This window comes from Gnatocerus cornutus, chromosome 4 (assembly GCF_029298725.1).
Source record: "Gnatocerus cornutus isolate USDA-ARS CGAHR chromosome 4, icGnaCorn1.1, whole genome shotgun sequence".
Lineage (NCBI taxonomy): Eukaryota > Metazoa > Arthropoda > Insecta > Coleoptera > Tenebrionidae > Gnatocerus > Gnatocerus cornutus.
In genome coordinates, this window is record NC_142236.1 from 5,602,785 (window position 1) to 5,623,045 (window position 20,261).

General features: G+C 31.7%; 1 protein-coding gene across 1 annotated transcript; it reads right to left on the reverse strand.

Moving 5' to 3' along the window:
* Positions 1 to 9,536: 9,536 nt before the first annotated feature.
* LOC148176231 (atlastin-like) lies at positions 9,537 to 18,468 on the reverse strand. Its single transcript, XM_088034559.1, has 8 exons — positions 18,282 to 18,468; positions 18,027 to 18,221; positions 12,902 to 13,048; positions 12,701 to 12,856; positions 12,381 to 12,657; positions 12,150 to 12,334; positions 11,917 to 12,105; positions 9,537 to 10,027 (listed from the first exon to the last, which is right to left on the reverse strand). The coding sequence occupies exons 1-8, from the start codon at positions 18,327 to 18,329 to the stop codon at positions 9,659 to 9,661; spliced, it is 1,566 nt and encodes a 521-aa protein (XP_087890685.1). The 5' UTR covers positions 18,330 to 18,468; the 3' UTR covers positions 9,537 to 9,658.
* Positions 18,469 to 20,261: the final 1,793 nt, after the last annotated feature.

Consider the following 20,261-nt stretch of genomic DNA (forward strand, 5'->3'; position numbering starts at 1 on the left):
CAGGTAGGTACTTCCCTCAGGAAATTGAGAGGCACACAAAACTTTATTAACAGTCCAGTTGTTACAAACCTTTCATTTCATACTAATTTCATCCAGATACTAATTACCATTATCAACATGCTAATTAGAAAACTTTGGTCAAGGTGCATGGCAGACTTTGTCATGTCTTTTCTCAGTTTCTGTTGGAGCTGGAACTTTTTTTTCAGCAATTTACACATTCACAGCTTTTCCCGATATCTCCGGTTTTCGGCTAGACATGAGTTCTCAGACACCCTGTATAATATATTTTTTTTCAATTTAAATGTGTTAAATAATAAATTTAAATGTGTTTTTAAAATTTGAGGAAAAAATCCTGTTTTATCAAGAGAGGAGTTATTTTTCAAAACTCAATAATTGATGTGATTTTTTTTATTAAGAAAGCGATAACATTGTGCCAGAATGGTTGAGGTAAATTTAAGCTAAGTTGAACAAGGTATCTTTTTTTTAATTCCCTGTAAAAAAACGATAAAAAAATCGATTTTTAATACATATATTTTTATTTTCGATGTATCATTAAAAATCGATAATTGCGGTTTCGATGTATGTATTTTATTTTACACTCTGAATTTTGGTGACATTTATAAAGAAGACTGGAATTTAATTTAAGGGAGTTATAATTTAGAATTTTCTTTATTCTTATTAATCACGAATTTGTTATTTTTTTATAACTTATTTACTTATTATTTTGTTTATTACTTAAGGTTTTTGTTTATTTTTGTTTTTCACAATAAACTATCGTCGGTTGAGTGTTAACCTGCTAACTCCACTTTTAGTCATTTTTGGAATTTTCGTCTATTTTAATTTTAAATGATGTTGCGTATCGCTGCCAAAAACATTTTACTCAATATTTGACTCTAAAGAGTAAAATGTTGATACGAATATCTGCTAACTCCAGAGTTTGCGGTTGAGCCTGACTTGCTGCTATTAATTATTATAAATTGTTCTTTGTAGTTTCCAAAATATATAATAATTAAACTTCTTTTTGAAAATTAGCTTAAAGATAAGGCCACTTTTTATAATATAAAGAAGATTTAACAGGGCATAAGAAGACATTGTATTACGTGTTAAAATAATTAATTTTGGATGGCTATAACATTTGGTTCTTTTAATATTTATTTAAATAAGAGTCACAACAATCTTTTATTACTGTCGAGGACCTCTACGTCTTAATATCGCTTTTTTTTTAAGACGTGACATACATATTTTTTTCTGTAACGGTAAATAATAATTATTACAACAATACATTCATTTTAAATTTAGTATTTATTACTACTTCTATTATTAAATTTTCCCAATACAACTAATAAAACGTCGTTGCTCACCAAATAGTCAAAGCCATAGTAATGTTGCTGTTGTATTGTTGGCGTTAGTCAAGTTAGCACACGAGTAATGGTTTTGCGTGAACGATGCCACACTGATCGACATTGTCGATTCAAAAATCTTGTTAACAGTTCTCAGCCATTTTTCAGAAGATTTTTCCGATTTTTTTTTGCACCATGCCTTTGCGCAGAATGTCCTTTAAGTAATAAATTTATTTGAAAGTAAAATTATTGCACAGAAATAATTTTACGTTAATTTTGGCATTAAACTTTTACTCTTCAATCCATCATAATATCTAGAAAACTTGAAGACATGGATTTTTTTAACATTTTTCCGGTAATCTATGGCATTGTCGGATGATATAGAACTACGGTGGTGCACGACTTTCCGGACATCTGTATAATTATTAAGTGATCGATGAGTAATTGTCTTGGATAAATTATGCAGATATCTACTTATAGTTAATAACTGTTGATAGCACAACATAAAAATACAATAAAAAGTTATGACTATGACATACATTGAATCCGAGGTATGTATGTTCAAGACTCAATTGCCAATTTAGCCAAAAACTTTTTTTTTCAGCAATTCACAGCTTTTCCCAATATCCCCAGTTTTTGGCTAGGCATGAGTTCTAGGACATCCTGTATATTTTAAATCATCTGCATAAAGATACAGTGTGCAGTGCAGGCTAGATTCGATAAATCATTAATATAAAGCAGAAAGAGAATAGGGCCCAAATTTGATTCCTGTGGTACACCAGGGACTTGTTTGTAGGGTGCTGATTTAAGCCCAACAATAACAATATACAATTCTTCGACAGGTAGGACTTGTGAACAAGTTCGTTGAAAACAAAAATTATCCAACTTGGAAATCAAAATATACAGGGCTATTCACATCGAGAACGGAATGCAACCCAAAATACATTTTAAGCAGCTGCCTGGTTACCGCATTGTTATATGAACTGATCAACAATCATAGTTTCTCAAGGACCCCGTTTCCCCAACCATACTTATTTGAATAAAATGATATTATATCTATTGATGTACAAAAAACAGTAGTTAACTTGAAATGGATAATTAAATAAATTAACATATGATTGTTGGAACAATTGATTGTCTCTGCGTTTAATGCTGCCTGCCGAATTCGATCAATAAACATTGGTATTGATATAAGTAAACATTTGTTGTCTAGACGTGGACCAAATTTTACTAATTATCCTTAACAAATTGATATTGACGAAAGGAAATACTTCGTCGCAGTTTCAACGATGGACGGTATTGTAGTTACATATTTTACTCAGTCAATCACAAAGTATGTTTTTAGATTTTAACTGCATGAAGATCTGTGAGTTCTTAGCACTCGGCATTTTTCAGATAAAACCATTTAAGCTTTTACTATTTGTAACAAAAGTTATTTTGGCTCTCTTCATTATTATACAAACTTTTCTTTTTCTGACAAAATTCGAATTGAATTATTTCGTTCAGTATAGCCCCCTTTTCACCTCAAGTGTCTACGTAGGTGGCAATGTAACGTAACCATAATTAAGATTTAATGGGTGTTTAATTTTTAGATGATAATGTGTTCTCTTTACCAACCTCTCGCTGAAAATATTCTCACTATAGACGTACCACAAATTAGAGTTTGGAAAATTATCGACGCAAATTTGAAAATTCAACAAGAGGCTCGGAAGATTACTTTTTGGATCACTGTGTATATGTTTTTTTCCCTCGCTTGTGGATTGTTACTCTTTATTTCATTTTGGTTAACAACTAAAGAAGATTATAATGTTTGGTATGTCATACCCATAAGTAATTGGATCTTTAGAGGATGGGTAAACTAAGACTTCGCTAAAGATTAAGTTTTGATGATATGTTTGTAGAGTGATATTGCTGTTTCGTGCGGAAGAATGTTTTTGTTTCCGATGGTAGTGTATATTTCAGTTAGTACGCCTGTTTTTAACGTCTTATATTGCTTTGATCTCTTAAGTTTTCAAAAAATAATGCTCATTCATCATATACATTCTTTAAATTCTTACAACTGTTTTAATGATACTAAATACCACCAAACAATTAGAAGAGAATTACGACAACTGATTAAGTACTACCGACAAATTTATGAGTATGGAAATTTACTAGATGCCCTATTTTATTAGCCTATTTTTAGGCACTCTCACCGAGCTCTACATCGAACAGAAATTTTTGTTATGCCTTATCAGTTGGTGGGTGTCATTGAAGTAGCTAGTATCGCCCTATTTTACTTTGCCGTAAGACTTTAGGGACTGTCTCTTGCTGTTTTTAATTTATTTTCAGTTTGAGGGCTCCATTGAATCTCAGTATTTTCGAATTGTAATGTTGGCGACAACTGCTTTTGTAACACTAGGAGGATTTGCTGTGAGTGGCCAAAAAATAGAAAACATTGTAAGTTCTAATGTTTGAGCTACCTTTATTTTTCTGTCCAGTCTGTTGAAGTTTTAGAAAAGTTGAATCAAGTCGAATGGTACGATTGGAACGAGCAGAATAAAAAAACATATTTAGTTTTTTTGATGAATGTCGCACCCAAGTTTCTAATCAAATGTTCTGATAACATCACGCTCAACTACAGCATGGCGTTGACAGTATATTTTCTGCACTTTATTTTAAAGGGTAGACAATACGTAACGTTTGTTTTAGATTATTCGAGCTTTTTTCTCTGCAATTTCTATTATTTATAGTCTAAAACGATAAGAAAATATTGAGTTTTTTAAATAATATAAAAAATTGAATGGCACTACGTAGCAGTGCTTCGTGTAACCAGTGGATAAACATAAAAGTAACAAATCATGCATCAGTTTGGATGTTTCTAAAATTTAGGAAATCAAGCAATACAGGGTGTCCCAGAACTCATGACCCAGAGAGCAAAGGAGGGTGCCGGCAGCAATACAGATGGTAAATTTTGTAATGGTAATTGCAATGGTAATTTTTTCTCTGGGTCATGAGTTCTGGGACAGTCTGTATAGTGAAACAAAGTGTCACTAATTTAACATCTGTCAGGCATCTTTCATGTTGTGCTGAATAATTTCGCCTTAGTTCTAAGATAATAGTAAACCAAATCTTTATTATGGAGCTTATATCTTTGTCTAGCTCGAAACAATTATTAATTAATTTTAAAGATAAAATTTTGAAAATTTGCATACACTTAATAGTTGTCAAAGCTCTAGAAGCTGACGCAAAATTTGTTTTTTTATCATGGTTCGTTAGGCGTCGCGGCCCCTAAGAAGTATAATTTTTATAATTGTGATACAAATATTTGATTTTTTATTTCAAATCTAATGCAAAGTGTGTTTAAAATTTTCGAAAAAATCGCTGTTTTATAAAGTTTTCAAAATACATATTACTTTTAGGACATCAGAAATCGTTAATTAACACACAAAGCGACTATTTCACCAAGTAAGACTTTTGTTACAATCTAAAGCGAACCAAAAGATAGATGACATTGGTGACACAAGATGTTGACAAATGGGTGTAAACGTAGTTCCCAATTTTTACGTAATGAAATTTTAAACTAGTATTTATATACTCATTAGGTTCATAAATTCTCTTTAATTTTTTACGCTACGCTAGAAAAGAGCAATCAAACTGAATGTCTACTCGGAGAAAAAGTAACAATTTTTTTTTAAATTCCCAGATTTTCTAGAATTCTCACTTTTTTGGGTTTTTTGAAATCCTCTCAAACATTTTTAGATCACTTAGAATTCGTCAAAATTCTCTAAGATTTTCAAGAATACTTTCGCTTTTGCTTGAATTATTTTAATTTTTCCAAAACTTTTTAGCATAATTTAGAAAAGATGTTCTAGGATTCTTCATATTTTTTATACATTTACTAATAGTCAATAAAGTTTAGTGCTGTTGAAATAGATATATTCCGAAAATAATTTGGGCCTTCTTATTCTGATTCAAAAATCCAATAAATAATTCTTAAAAATATTTCTATATTACGACATTAGAATGATGTTCAAAAATCACAGTAGAATTTTAGCTTTTAGTAGCTTCATTCTTAAACGATTTTAAAAGAAAAAGCCACTAAAATAATCTTTAATCCAGTGGCGAAATCGAAATTTTGACCAAATTTCGATTAATTTTATCTTGAAAAAGTTTTTTACATACAGCATTTTTTGTCAATTGATTCTTCTTGAATTCACCAATTTACTGTGTTTTGTTTAGTAGTGTATTTCAAAAACATCTTGTATGTATGCAACTATAAATCATGAATTGTTCTATTCTAACCATTTTTAATCTTAAAATCCTTTAAAAAGTTGTCCTTTGAAATGCAATCAAACACATTATTATCTTTTGCCTTCTTCAAGTTTCCAGGCAATGATTATTGAAGAATTTTCCAGAAAAAGTAATTAGTAGTCAATTTTTACTGCCGTCATAACAATATGTAAAAAAATGAATCAAATTCAAATTCAAAATTTTAAAAATTGCCCTTCCGTTTAACTTCTTCAACCCTCCGAAATGTAACTTAAACCTTGTAAATTGTATTACGACTAGAAAGGTGGTTCAGATATCGTCTTACGCAGAAATTCTTGATATTTTTTAATTTGACCAATGGTTCTAAAGTCATAAAAGTCTAAAAGAGTAAACATTGTTAGAAAGCAACGACTTTGAAGTAATAAAAGAGCTGTGTCATCAGAATAATAGTAAAATTAGTAGGCAAAGAACACGATACTCAGAGAGCCATCAATGTCTAGTATGACAGACGACTTTACGAAAGAGTAATTTGCCTCGTCGCAGCAATGGATGATGATTGATGACAAAAAAGAACGAGCAAAATTAGAACATTGGAAAATGAAAGAAAAGAATAAATGAAGACTTGGTTGGAACAAGGATCTAATATGGAGAAGCCAAGAGATGAGAAAGAGAAGATAATCAAAAAAAACTTCAAAATGCACTCATTCGTTCAGTGTGCACCTTTGAGTGAATATTAATTGAACTTGAACTTGAATGCTCCAGTTCGTCTGTATGATTGTTTACATTCGAATTTGTACCATAAGTGGTTGTCAAAATCTTTACCAAGCTAAAAAAATTCAATTCAAGTTTATGCAAAATTGCAAATTTTTATCTTCGAAATTAAAGACGATTTTGGGAGTGACCATAAGTGTTGCTAGACCCTGTATACAAGTGTTCCAAAATTCGTGACCAAGAGAAAAGAGGCATATGAAACCAAAATTGAAAAACAAAAATGTTTAAGGCAAAAGATCGCCAGAGGTATTACGAGAGGTTCGTATAATTGCTAGGATACGCAAATTTACCTAGTTGTCTCACTTTGGAAATTGAAATGGCCTTTTATTTCACCGTCATTCTACCTATGCTTTTCGTCCTTTTGTGAATACTATTAACGTTTGACAATTTTGGTTTGATTCGCAGTGTCAGCACCTTCCCTTACTCTCTGGGTCATGAGTTCTGGGCCACCTGTAAGATAAGATAAGATAAAATATAAGATATCCTGTAAGATAAGCCAAGATAATATATACAGAAGCAGGTGCCGACAGCAAAGAAGAAACCAAAAATGCACTTTTTTTGTGGTAATGTGTACTAAAATTATCCAATCCCAAAAGCTCAACTCCACGTGACTTCATGTACATTTTACGTTGCTAGGTTTTAGAAATAAGTTCTAAAGAATGGTGTTATGCAACAAAGATCAACCCACATAAAATTTTTCATGGACTTCATTGCATTATTAAATCGATCAAAAATTGTCACCATCGGCTAAGCCTCATATGGACCTAAAATTCTCAAAACTAATAGAGATATCGCACATTTGACTTCAGCGCCGCCTACCGCCAAGTGATTGCATACAGGGTGTGTAGTAAGTCGCGGATAAACTGTCTACCACCATGTTTGGAAAGTTAATTGTAAAGTATTGTTGAAAAAATTATTTTTGTAAATAGCATATTTTTTGAGAATATTGAGTAGTATTACCGAGCTAATTTGGCAACACTGTTACTACCTGTGTACCTATAAAGGTTGATTTTAATGAATCTTGTTACTTAGTAACTTGCATTTTTGAATTCCGAATAAATAAATGATTCATGATTTCTATCGCACTTCCCAATCACTAGGTACATTGCACAAGACTCGTTTGCTGAAAATTTACCATGTGAATGTATGCAAACAAGAAAATGAAAACTTAACAAAAGGCAATTTCATTGACTATTCTAAATCAAATTTTGCATGTTTCATGTTTTTAACAAAGATGTGATTATACGGTGTTGCCATGTTGTACACACAACCTTTTTTTTTAAATTTAACACTTTCAAACCCATAAGTAATGACGTTTTGATTATTAAAATTGGTTGCATTCGTTGGAAATGCTTTAAAACTTCTTTATTATGGTTACAGCTTTCTTTAAAGTTTACTGAATTTGCTAATAAAAAGGTTTTAATCTGCTTGGTATACTGTTCCAATTCTTCTAACGTTTTTATGGCACACAGTCCTCATTACCGCAAAGATTATGAGGGTTCTCAAAAGTGCAAGCAACCCCATTGTAAATCATTTTCAGGTACCCGAAAGTGGTCAAGAACGAATTTGGGACAGGGCCGGGTTTAGAATAAGAATTAAATCGGAATTAAAGTAAACACAATTAGGCGACACATAACTGTCCTTCGAGCTTAAATTTGGAAACTTATTTGTTCATCTTCCGAATTGATCTCTTCAAAGAGCTCCAAATTAATTCGATGGGGTTCAGAACACAGTAATAAGGAGGCAGTCAAAGCACTATGTGGCTTTGTTCCTTTGCCCATTCGTCATTTTAAAAATTTTTTGGAACATCCAAATCTTTAATTTACTACTCAGTAAGAATCAAAAGTGTAAATGTAGGTATAAATCAATCATATATGTGCCTATTTAATTATCATATCATCGCCCGTAAAATGAGTCACAAAAAAAATTAATCTGAAAATCAAAAATAAATTTGTTGCATATTATTACTGTTTGGTCTGCAACAGAATTGAACAGAATTTGTCGATGCAATATTTTTATGCATCCGGTCCTGTTAAAACCTTTCTGGACGGTCGAAACCGCAATTTATGACGGGTATTGTGTGGGTTATTAGCTTTTCTAAGGGTGGTACTGCCATAAAAACGTTAGAAGAACTGGAACAGTGCTTCTATCTTAAGAAGTGGAACTGATATAAGAACAAAAATCACGTTTTTATGCTTTTTTAAGGCCGGCCTTTATGAATTCGTCAAGTTTATCCGCGACTTACGACACACTCTGTATATTGAAGTAAAACAAAGCGTTGTCGCGTTACTTTCGGGGCCTATTAGCCCATAATTAGGCTTATTTTTTGCTTTAATTTGTGATTACACTAGTTAATTGTAGAAGTGGGAAGTCATTTTCAACGTAAAATTGTCTTCTAATTTTGAATCTGAAGTCTGTTTTGATCTATCTGGTCCGGACTTGGAGATATTATTGAAAAAATATTTTTTTAGGTTATGCTGCGTAACTCAGTTTCTTTTTTAAAGATGGAATTGTGCAATACTGTTTTAGAAAGCTTATTAAATAAGCTTTCCAACGAGCTATAGAACTCAACACTGGGGTCAGTAATTTCAAAGATATTATTAAAAAACTAAAGTCATTTCGGAAATCCAAAAATGTTACTTTTAAAAGAATTCCAGGTAGCGACACTATTGGTGGTCTTGTTTTGGGTACAAAACTAAATCTTTTATCGGTTTTCTGGTTTGTATGACAACAAAAAGTTCATTTTGCACGATTAAGGACTTTTTTACTTATTAAAGTTAAGTTATTTGCTCGCTTTTACTCGTGGAAGCAAGTGAGCATCGGTTAAGTAATGTTTAATGTACCGGATGAAAAATATACACAAGAAATGTGCCTTTTCATATTATGCATTATTGCGATGGTAATTAATGAGATGTTTATTAATAAAAACAGTCAACAGATATAATAGATCAGTTTTACTGCACTTTTGCACTACAGAATCGCTAAAATTAAGATTTGACTGACCATGATCTCCGTTTTTAGACGACACATCATTGTTACGTAACGCTATTCATTTTGCAAATGAAAACCGAAAAAACTGATAGAAAGTTTAGTTTTCTCAATGCTACTTTTCTTTCTGCATTTTTTTTGTCAATGCCACTTTTAAAACTGTTTTGGGAATTTCATATAAAACAATTTACTTGTTTGTGCAAGCTTTTGCTACATAAAATTGTATATTTAGCAAAAAAGTACAAAATAAATCATGTATATTAGAACAATTACCACGAGCTTCCTATTTATTGGTTTACGGTTTACTTCTAATTCTTCTTCTCCTCGTTTGTTTTCTCTATAGCTCGTGCCGCTGGTTCCCCTTTATTGTCCGAACTTGATAAGTACTTTAATGCGAAACCACCGACCGCAAGAACGCCTGCGAAAATACCACCTACGGCACCTAGGGCAATGCCTCCAGCAACAGTACCTACAGCACTAAGAATAGTTGCTCCTTCCAGAGCAGTAGTCGCACCGGTCAACACGGTACCAACTTGAACAGCTGCTGCAGTTCCTCCAACTGCAGATCCAATTCCACCACCAACTTCACTACCAATGCGAAAATAACTTCCAAGATTTCTTAAAAATTCTTTTCGTTTGATTTTTGATTTGTACGAGAAAAATATTTTTTCCAAGTCCTAGAAAAAATGTAGTTTGGTCACTAAATCTTAATAATAGAGCGAGTTTTGAATGAAAATTGTACTGGTTGAGAGGAAAGTCATTTTAAAAGTTAAATTGCCGTTCTGCTCCATCAGGTCAGGACTTGCAAAATAAGTTCCTTTAGGTTAATTTTTGTTTTTTTCAGTTTTGCTTAACAAGATACAGGTGTCCCCAAGAGGGAAAAAAACTTTATTTTCCATTTTACAAAAAAATGACAAAGGAATAACATTTTTTGCTTAATTCAAAACAGATAAATCTGCAATTAAAATTTCAAAATTATTAGTTTGTACTCTGAAATTCAATTTTTTCATATTTTTATTTACTGAATTGTTTAATTGCATGTAAATATAAGCAGGCTGTGGATTCAAAATATCAAATAGTACGTTTAAGATTCAGGGAAAATATCAATAAATAAGGTGTATAAAAGTATATAAGTATTAAAAATCGGATAAGAATTGCAGTTGCATCCATAACAATAATTGAGAAAATTGAAAACATTCTTAAAGAATTACGAGTTAGAATTGAATTGTGTTGAAATTTGTTTAGATTAACGAATAAATTTTATTCCTTTGACATTTTTTTCAAAATTAACAATAAAAGTTTTTTGTTATTTTTTGTTTTTATCGATTTTAAGAACACAGCCTGATAATATTAAAGTTTTAATTAAAGATTTATTTGTTTTGAATTAAGCAAAAACAATTATTCCTTTGTCATTTTTTTGTAAAATGAAAAATATAGTTTTTTTTCCTCTTGTGAACTCAATCCGGGGACATACTGTATAATAGGTACATCAATGAAATGGGAATTAAATAAGCTTCTCAACGAACTACCGTCGCCGGGAGAGTTAAGTTTTGCCAAGATATTTGAGAAAGTGATTAAACTTCCGAAAAATGAACGATTTTTAAAAAGTGATTCTTTTTTGCATTGTTGCAAACACGTTATTAGCTCTTGTCATTTAGGCGTTACATGACAAAAAATTTTTAGTATTTAGAAAAAAATTCACATTTTGTTAACTTTCCAAGATTTTGTCAAAATTTTAATTCAAATGCCCACAAAATTGTAGTTTTTCGAGTCACTTCAAAACTTAAAATGTGTCTAGAAATTACGAGTTTGTAAGCAACGGCATTGATTTTTTAATGAAATCGGCAAAAAACAGTTTTATTTTTTTGAAAAACTTCTCAATGTTTTTTGTTCTGTTACTTCTAAACGATAAGAAATAGTAATGCATTTATTTGTCAGTGGGTTAAAAAGACAAGATCTGTCTGTTTAGTGATATAAAGTGATTTTAAAATAGAGACGGAAAAAATTCCATCACAGCTAATTGTAAATGAAGGAAGTTGGCAGCTTTCGTTTTTTAAATTGCTATCTGTTTGATAAAAAAAAATTAATTCCAATTTTCATGCTACGCCAATGATTACAAAGGTTAGTATGCATAGGTACATTATTAACGAACAAAATGGTCAGCGTTGTTGTTAAGGTAGGGATTTTGGAATTATTACCTTTACTTTAAAATTAATAAAAATCACCGAAAAAGTCTACGCATTTCCAAGAAGCCGTGATTTTTTTTCCGCTACTACTTCAAAATCACCTGTATCTAAAACTGCATGTGAAAATCACCAAAAACAGCTTTTTTAGATGAGTTTTATAGGTGGTTGAAAAGCTTTCAAAAGTGTCGAGCAATTTCATAACTGCAAATTTTCGCGAAAAACTAAAGAAAATATTTTTTTGTATGGCAAACCCTAAAAATCAATTTTCAAGAATATCTCTGAATCCAGACCTGATGTGGCAAAACGAACTTCAGATTTAGAACCAGAAGGGCAGAAATAACTTTCCACTTTTCCAAAATTTGTTGACCAGTGTCGTTTACATTTTTCAATTGTTCATGCATTTGATTGAAGTTAGTGTTGCTTCCCATTTTTCTCTCTGATCGGAATTTGTTTAAAATCCATTCCATTATTTCTGTTGCTTTTGCGAATGACCAGCAATTATCCATTAATGCGCGATATTCCCTTTTGAGTTCCTTTACTAATTCGATGATATGAGCTTCACAAGTCGCCTAAAAACCAAGATATAGGTACTGAAAATTTGGTTGTAATTTACCTCAAACGTTGTCTTAATGGTCGGATTTTTTTCACGTCGAAAAGATTCTAAATATGAGTTTACGTATGTAGGTAAACTACCAATTGATACGTATTTTCCCCCAATTTGTTTTGGAATAAGTTTTTCAGGGTCTAAAAGACTTGAAACCAAGTCCTCCACATGGTCAAGAAATTTCTTCGAAATATCTAAAATTTTCGGTTCCAGTCATGTTTTACTCGGGACGAAACTCACCTTTGAATCTCCCGGCAAAATCTGGATTCTGCATAACATCTTCACCGGGGAAAGGCAGTAGAAAAGCACCAACTTCCTCAAAATTTGCAACGATGGTTTCTGGTATATCGTTTTGATTAGATTTTTCATGTTTGGCGAAAACACTTGATAATAATTTGTCGCCTCCATTTTCTCCAAACGGATATTCAAAAGGAATGCACCAATCTCTAACTAAGATAAGCAATTTTTGGAAAGGTTTGCGGTTATTCTGTTGAAATTTGGCATACTCTGCAAAAAACTGAGCGAACATTTTTGCAAACGACATCAACACGAAGAAATACTTGCAAATTATGTAAGTCATTGAGTGCAATTTGGTTCTTAATGTTGTAAATTTGAACGGAGCTAATCAAAACGCTCGTAGCGAATAGACAGGTAACCTGAGCCATGTTCAAATCGTTGTCAAATGTTCCTTGAGTGTCCATCAAAACGACTGCAATCTAAACAGAGTTGAGAAGAGAATTTTCAAAAGTTGGAAAACTTACTTCTTCGTCATCTACCTTGGTGAGAAAAACCTCAGACCAGATGAGAATGCCTTCCGTCACTCTTTCGGATTGTGTTTTCCAGAAAAAACCAGTTTGTAAGTTTCCTTCTCTGCTGATCCAGTTTTTCTTAGTTTCGCCCTTTTGGCACTGCAAGTAACTTAATTGAACCAAACATTGTATACAGGTGTCCCAAAACTCGTGAGTCATAAACTCATAAGTCAAGTCAACCGAATAAGAAGCGTTTAAATTTTAGGATAGTGCATTTTAAGTTTTTCATGCATAAACTTCAATATCTCGCTTATTTTCAAAGCAAACTTACATTATTAATGCTATAGTTACGCAGAATTTCACGCAGAATCCAAAACTGCGCGACATTTTTACGTATGTCAATAAATAACCGCATTAAAAGTGTATAAAAATAAAGGATAGTAAAGTTTCTGTTTCGAAATATTTAAGCTTACATCTCGGAAACTAACGAGTCGATCTCAAGTCACTGCGTTAACGCAAATTTGCAACCGTTGCCAAGGTATAAGCAATGTGATTGGCGTTGCTATGTTGCAAATGGGATTTGCAGTAACGCAAGTCACACTTGAAATCGACCCCTAAGACAGTGCGAAAGATCCATCACGATCGTTCACCATCGTTTTTTTCGCGCTTTTTCACATAAAAATTTGATTTTAACTCAATTTTGTAAAATGAAATAAAATAAATACAGGGTGATTTTTTTAAAACGGCAGGCGTTGTAGAATTTTTATTTATGAACCGATTTCAAAAATTTAAAAAGCAAATTAAATGGTTTTTAATTTACTATAAACTGTTGACTTTAAAAATTTTCTTAATGTCTCAGTAACTTTTGGGCGATACTCAACTTTCTTATTTTAAATTGGAACCCATATTTTTTTTTTCATAATTTGGAAGATATTAATTTTCTTGATTCAGAAATGTGCAATATGTTCTACTTCTACCAAAAAAATTTTTAAAAAATTATCAAAATTGAAAAAAAATAAGCAATAAAAGTTAATAAAATCTATTGCATGGTGTCAAATAAAAGAATGCCGTTATTGTAATGTCAAAAAGCGGCAAATAACAGAAAGGATCGGCATTTTTTTTTGAAATTATTAATAACAAAAGACAATAATAATTACAAATCAGAAAAAACAACTACCGAATTTAATTAAAATACTGTTGAAACGCCATCCCGTTTTTTTCATTGCACAATTGACACCATGCACCTAGATTTTATTAACTTTCATTGCCTAAATTTTTTCATTTTTGATTTTTTTTTTATAAAATTTTTTGTAAAAGTAGAACATATTACACATTTCTGAATCAAGAAAATTAATATCTTCTTAATTATGAAAAAAAAAATATGGGGGTCAATTTAAAATAAGAAAGTTGAGTATCGCCCAAAAGATACTAAGACATTTAGAAACATTTTAAAATCACCAGTTTATAGTAAATTAAAAACCATTTAATTTGTTTTTTAAATTTTTGAAATCGGTTCATAAATAAAAATTTTACAACGCCTGCCGTTTTAAAAAAATCACCCTGTATTTAAACCAAAGGTAGCAAACTTATGTTTTTAGAGAGTCTAAATCTAATTCGGTCGATATTTCGCATATTTCCGGGGCAATCTTAAACTATTGTGCTCATTTTACGCAGAATTCAAAACTGGGCGATATTTTCACATAGGGGAGAGGGGGGCATAGTGGGGTAGCGGGGCAACACTGCTGCTGCTTAAATCAAACGCCGTGAAAAAAGTCGAATAGCATGTTTTGATTGGTTGTCAGTTGACAGTTGACCATGTGTGTTTTATAAAACAAAGTGTGAAAACCTATATGTTTTATAGAAGAAGATGTGAAATTTAGTGTTTTCGTTAAAAAATTCGCGAAGTTAAGGAGCAAGTTTTTTTTAAATTTAGTCATACAAATGTAGCGGCTAAATATGATGAACCTACTCATTTATGTGCAATAAACGTTGATGACTAAGTAACTTTAAAATGTTACTTTTTCTAAGTAAGTACACAGTTATTCAAAAATTTGATTGTCCCAGAGGGTACCCCACTTTACCCCTATATGCGAGGCAAATCCCATTTTACAAAATGTCGTAATCAAAAAAAGTACAACAAAAATCATTCGCAATACATTAGTCTATGATATTTAGTAAAAAATTGACTAATTGATTGTTAAGTTCCCCACTATGCCCCCCTCTCCCCTACGTCAATAAATAACCGAATTAGAAGCGTTTAAGTTGCGCATAGTGAATTTTTAATTCCGATCTAGACAAAGATATAAACGCCGCAACACGAAATGATTTAGTGTTGTCTCAGAACTGTTTAAATTTTACAGTTTGGTGCTCTACGTACCCTTGCTGTTCATAAAAAACTGAGACAGGCAAAATTTTGTTAATGTAAATCAGGCTATAGAACTGTCACTTAAAATGACAATGACAAATTTTGAAAAAGTGCCAAAAGTCACAATCCACGTTCTAAAAGTTAAAATGCCTTCGTAAACACTAATTCAGAAAGAAATGATTGCTCAACGATTAAAAGATGACTAACTAGCAGAGTTAGTGGTAAAGAATTAAGGTGTTGGCTCAAATACTGAGACTTTGGAACAATAGGGAGAATGCAAAAAATGTAACCTGTTTTTGTACCAAATTTTGTAGAATATTGTTCAAATAACGCAGTGGTGCAAAAAATTTTGAAAAATACATGGCGGTTTTGCCAAAATTGGCTAAAGAAATTTAAATATTCAGGCGGGAGCTAAAACACTTTTTCATTGGTTTGACGTCACATCTCACATTTCTTTAACTTGATATGTCAGTTTACAATGAATGGCTGGATTTTTATTATCCAATAAGCATACAATTATAATTATTATGTTGATGTTTCTCATTCAACCGGTCTACTTTCACACGTTTATTCACATTTTTGCTTTGCATCATTCTCGGTCGGCGGGCGCATTTATCGCATTTATCGCATTCATCGCATTTAACGAAAATTTCTACGAATACACAGTCAGATTTTTTTTTTTTTCTCTCTTATGACACCTTTGTAGAAAAAATATGGTTTTTACATTTTGATCTATTCTGATTTGATTGAATTTTATTTATGTACGATATAATAACCATCTATTTTTTTTCTATATTCGAAAAAGATCCGTATAGAGAATACGCTCTCTGTACCTATTCGCAAAAAAATTTATAATTTAATAATTTGCTAGAAATTAAATAGGTATTGGATTTTTTATAATCAGACCAAATTAATAACAATAACTGATCCAAAGCTTTTGTTGTTTTTTTAATTTCTATACAATCCACTATACAGTACGTACAGTTCACAAGAGAGAAAAAAATAATTTTTCATTTTACAAAAAAATTACAACGGAATAACATTTTTGCTTAATTCAAAACAGATAAATCTGCAATTAAAATTTCAAAATTATTAGTTTGTACTCTTAAAATCATTCTTTTCATATTTTTATTTATTGAATTTTCTAATCGTAAGTACATAATAGTAGGCTGTGGATTCAATATATCAAATAGTGCATTAAAAATTAAAAGAAAATTTACCCAATAATGGGTAAGTATTAAAAACTCGGATAATAAATACAGTTGCATCCGATAAAATTCGAAACAGTCGAATTACAAGTTAGAATTATTCAACTATGTGCTGAAAGAGATGTGGGTTAATCGAATAGTTAAAATTGGTTTAAATTAAGGAATAAATTTTATTCTTTTGGCATTTGTTGCAAAATAAAAAATAAAAAAGTTCTTCGCTAGTTTTTGTTTTTTACGATTTTAGGAACACAGTTTGATAATATTAAAATTTTAGTTTAAGCAAAAACTATTATTCCGTGATTTATGCGTAAAATTAAAAATAAAGTTTTCGTTTCTTTTGTAAACTCAATCCGGGGACTGTTGACTTCTCTATACATAGAATGAAAGTCGCAACTAAATTGGTAAATTTCTTAAAATAGTTTTTTCGTTAGGCCAAAAGAATTTTTTTATTAAAATCACCAACGCTTCAAGTCTTTGAGAAAATGTACAAATGGCAGTTGTTTCGGATATAACAAAAGTCTTCAGCTTTTACAAAAAATTCGTTGATTTTAAATTTGTATAAAACACTCTAACAAATAAAGTCAGTGTATGTAGCATGTGGACTAGACTTAAAGTTAATCAAAAAATGTAATACCTGCATATACCATGGGTAATAAAAAATTAATTACAATAAATTTAAAATATTACAACATCAGACATCGAACATCTCGCGGCCGAACACCTTTTTTTTTCTTCTTATTGTCTTAAGAAACTGTTATAAATATTTTTCGGGTGCATTAATACTAGCAATTTTACATCCTGGCACAAAACACCACTTTTTCGATCCAATTTTCAATTATAAAGACGGCAATCGAATTAGAGTAATACAGCTAAGAGTGACGTCATAAAGCCTAGCCTCGCTGATATGTATGTTTTCTAATCTCGCTCGAATCAGACTTTTAAAAACGCTTAAAAATTTATAAGCATTTTTTTGCAATTTTTTCATTAGCGACATGACATAAACGACATGAAAACTATCGATTATCGTCAAAATTCAATAATGTGAATTCTCCCTATTCGAAGATACATAACATAACCTTGTTAAACAAACGTCACCAAACGCCAATTTACGCAGCATAAATTACTAGATTTCAGATTTATACGCTGTTCAAATTTGTCTCAGTTTTTTTTGAACAGTCATGGTACATAACGCCCTATATAATTATTGGTGTTCCCATTAAATATTACATTATAGTTTAGATAATACCACCTATAGTCAGCCCTTTTGGTTCCCGTCCATTACTGTAATTTAATTAAACTGAAATTACACCACACGTCTTCAATAATTTTCGTTTTAATATATTTTAAAACCTGTTCATAAATTCTTGTTTAACCAAATCCTAAATAAAAATTTAAATCTGAAATTCTAATTTTTTGAAAACGCGTGGGTCCAGCACTGACATGCAAATTAACTATAAAACAGATTATTAATGTACGTATTAATTATATTTTCACGTTTTCATACCGACAGTTGCCCTCGCCTATTCGGCGCCTATGAACTATTATAATAAAAACTGCGTCATACCTTCTTATTCAAGAAATGCAAAAAGAAGTTCAACAAGAACGATTTCCCTTGTCTCATGGCACCAGCAACTGAAATAATGCACACTTTTTTATCCTGAATTTCTTGATTATCAAACAATTGTAAAACATCTTTGTCGACAGCTAGTTTTCCATCCTCGCCCATTTTTAGCAGTTGGAGAGCATTCGGTGCTGTTTTCTGCAATTTATGTATGTAGATAATAAATAGAAATAAAAACGAAATTGTAAGTATACTTACACGCAATTTTTTGTCTCTAATATCGACTTTCCGATACAACGGACCCATTTTCAGCGAAGTAGGTAATACTGTAAATCCCAGTATGATCAGCTGACGGCTATTGTGTTATTCTACGACCACCTGGACATCAACACCAAACACGATTAAATCCGAAGCGCTGAACGGAATTCCAGCTCGGCTGGCTCGAGAATCTCAGCTCCCCCACTATCTTTATGAAAATTTGTGTTGTCGCTGATTTGTCCTCAAATTCCCTTTATTTTCGTGAAAATTAGAGAAAGTATTTGAATGGACATCAGAATATAAAAAAAAATCAGAGCCGGATTGTTTTGAATTCCGCGTAAAATTCTACGTAAGATGAGCATCAATAATTTTAATTTGCTCTGCAAATAAGCGAGGTTGTCAACCTAATTAGATTGAGACAATTTTATTTCAAAAATTTGACCCCTAAAATTCGGGATATGTGACAACTGATTCTTATTAGCCCAACGGCGAAAAAAACTTTGATGAAAACCGTATTTTTCAGTTTTATGTTTTTTCTAAAGTGCATAAAATTCTCTATAAATTTTTCCTTTTCTTCCCAAAAATTTCACAAAAATCCCTCATACATCAACTAATAGAAAAAAATCCTCAAATCAATACATACAGGTGTCCCAAAACAGGCGTGCCAAATTATTATTACGTTGGTGGTGAAGGTTCTAAAAACCCGATAAAAGTGTTAAAAAAATTCAATCTGTTGTAGTTTTTGAGATACAGGGTTCCAAAGAGACACATTTGAACACTTTTATTTTTATGTTTGAAATTATTATGAGTATTAGAGCTCCTGCATTGGGTTCTGTTAACACCTTCGAATGATATAAGATGCTTTTGAGCGTAATTTATTACATTGTTTCTTGTATTTTCAGAAGATTTAGGTGTCGATTTCACCTGAAAAATCATTTGACAACATTGCTTTTCCACCCCACGTCATAACCATACCAATCAAAATTTTCATTGTTAGTGGAAGTCAATGTTGTGTATGTCAAAAAGAGCTGTCAATGTTTTCCTTCTCTAAAATTTGCGGTATTTGCTGTTCTAAAATGGAAAAGGAAAGTGCTATGGCATGAGCGGTTTGTGTCTGAACTTGGCAGAGGTGAAAGCGATAACATGAAGCCCTGACTGGTCTTATGTAGCCCTTCAAAATCTGGTTTTGTTCTGAGTGGTGGCAATTCTTGAGTTCATAGTGAAATGGCATCTAAATGAACATTTTGCTCTCATGAAAGTATTTCATCGTGGATCAGAGCCTTTTGTGTTTTCCAGCGTTCTAGTAAAATTTTAATATTTATTTATTCATCTTCTTTGGCATCACTCCAGCCACTATTACTGTGCATTGTCTATTCGTCAGTGAATGTATTTCTTGTTTTACATTGGTAATAAAAGTATTCATTGCTGAAAATTGTTAAGCTTTCGAAATGAAGCGTAATAAAACATGAAATACTTGTTAGTCTTAGAATTATCTCTACCATATTAAAAAGTTTCTTTTGAAATTTATTATGTAAAAATGGATTAAAAAGAACATTCAATTTTGGAAGGTTTAAAGCAAGTATTCAAAGTTCCGACCATTGGCTTGAAGACACCTATTCACTCTTCTAATTTTATTTGATTGAACATCTTCTAACATCTCGGACGTTACTGCATTAGCAGCGATTGTGATTCATTCCAAGAGTTCTTCCCTGCTTTCTGGCACAGTGGCATAAACCATTTGTTTCGCATGTCCCTAAAAGAAAAAATCCAATGGATTGAGATCCGGCGATCGGGCCGACCAATAAACATAAATTTGTATTTATTCATTCACGCACTGGACCAGCATGGTGAGTTGGTGCACCGTCCAATTGGAACCACATTTGGCGCAAAATATCTAGAGGTAAATCATCGAAAAAAAGTTGGAGATCGTTATTTAGGAATTCTATAAAAATTTGGTGATTTAGTCGATTTGGAAGAATG

What these genes read in the sequence shown, in the direction of transcription:
- LOC148176231 (XM_088034559.1), bottom strand. Translation starts at nt 18,329, where the DNA reads ATGGGTCCGTTGTATCGGAAAGTCGATATTAGAGACAAAAAATTGCGT. An exon ending in CCAAGGTAGATGACGAAGAA is followed by an intron (nt 12,857 to 12,901) that starts GTAAGTTTTCCA and finishes AACTCTGTTTAG; the next exon opens with ATTGCAGTCGTTTTGATGGA. An exon ending in ATGACTTACATAATTTGCAA is followed by an intron (nt 12,658 to 12,700) that starts GTATTTCTTCGT and finishes ATGTTCGCTCAG; the next exon opens with TTTTTTGCAGAGTATGCCAA.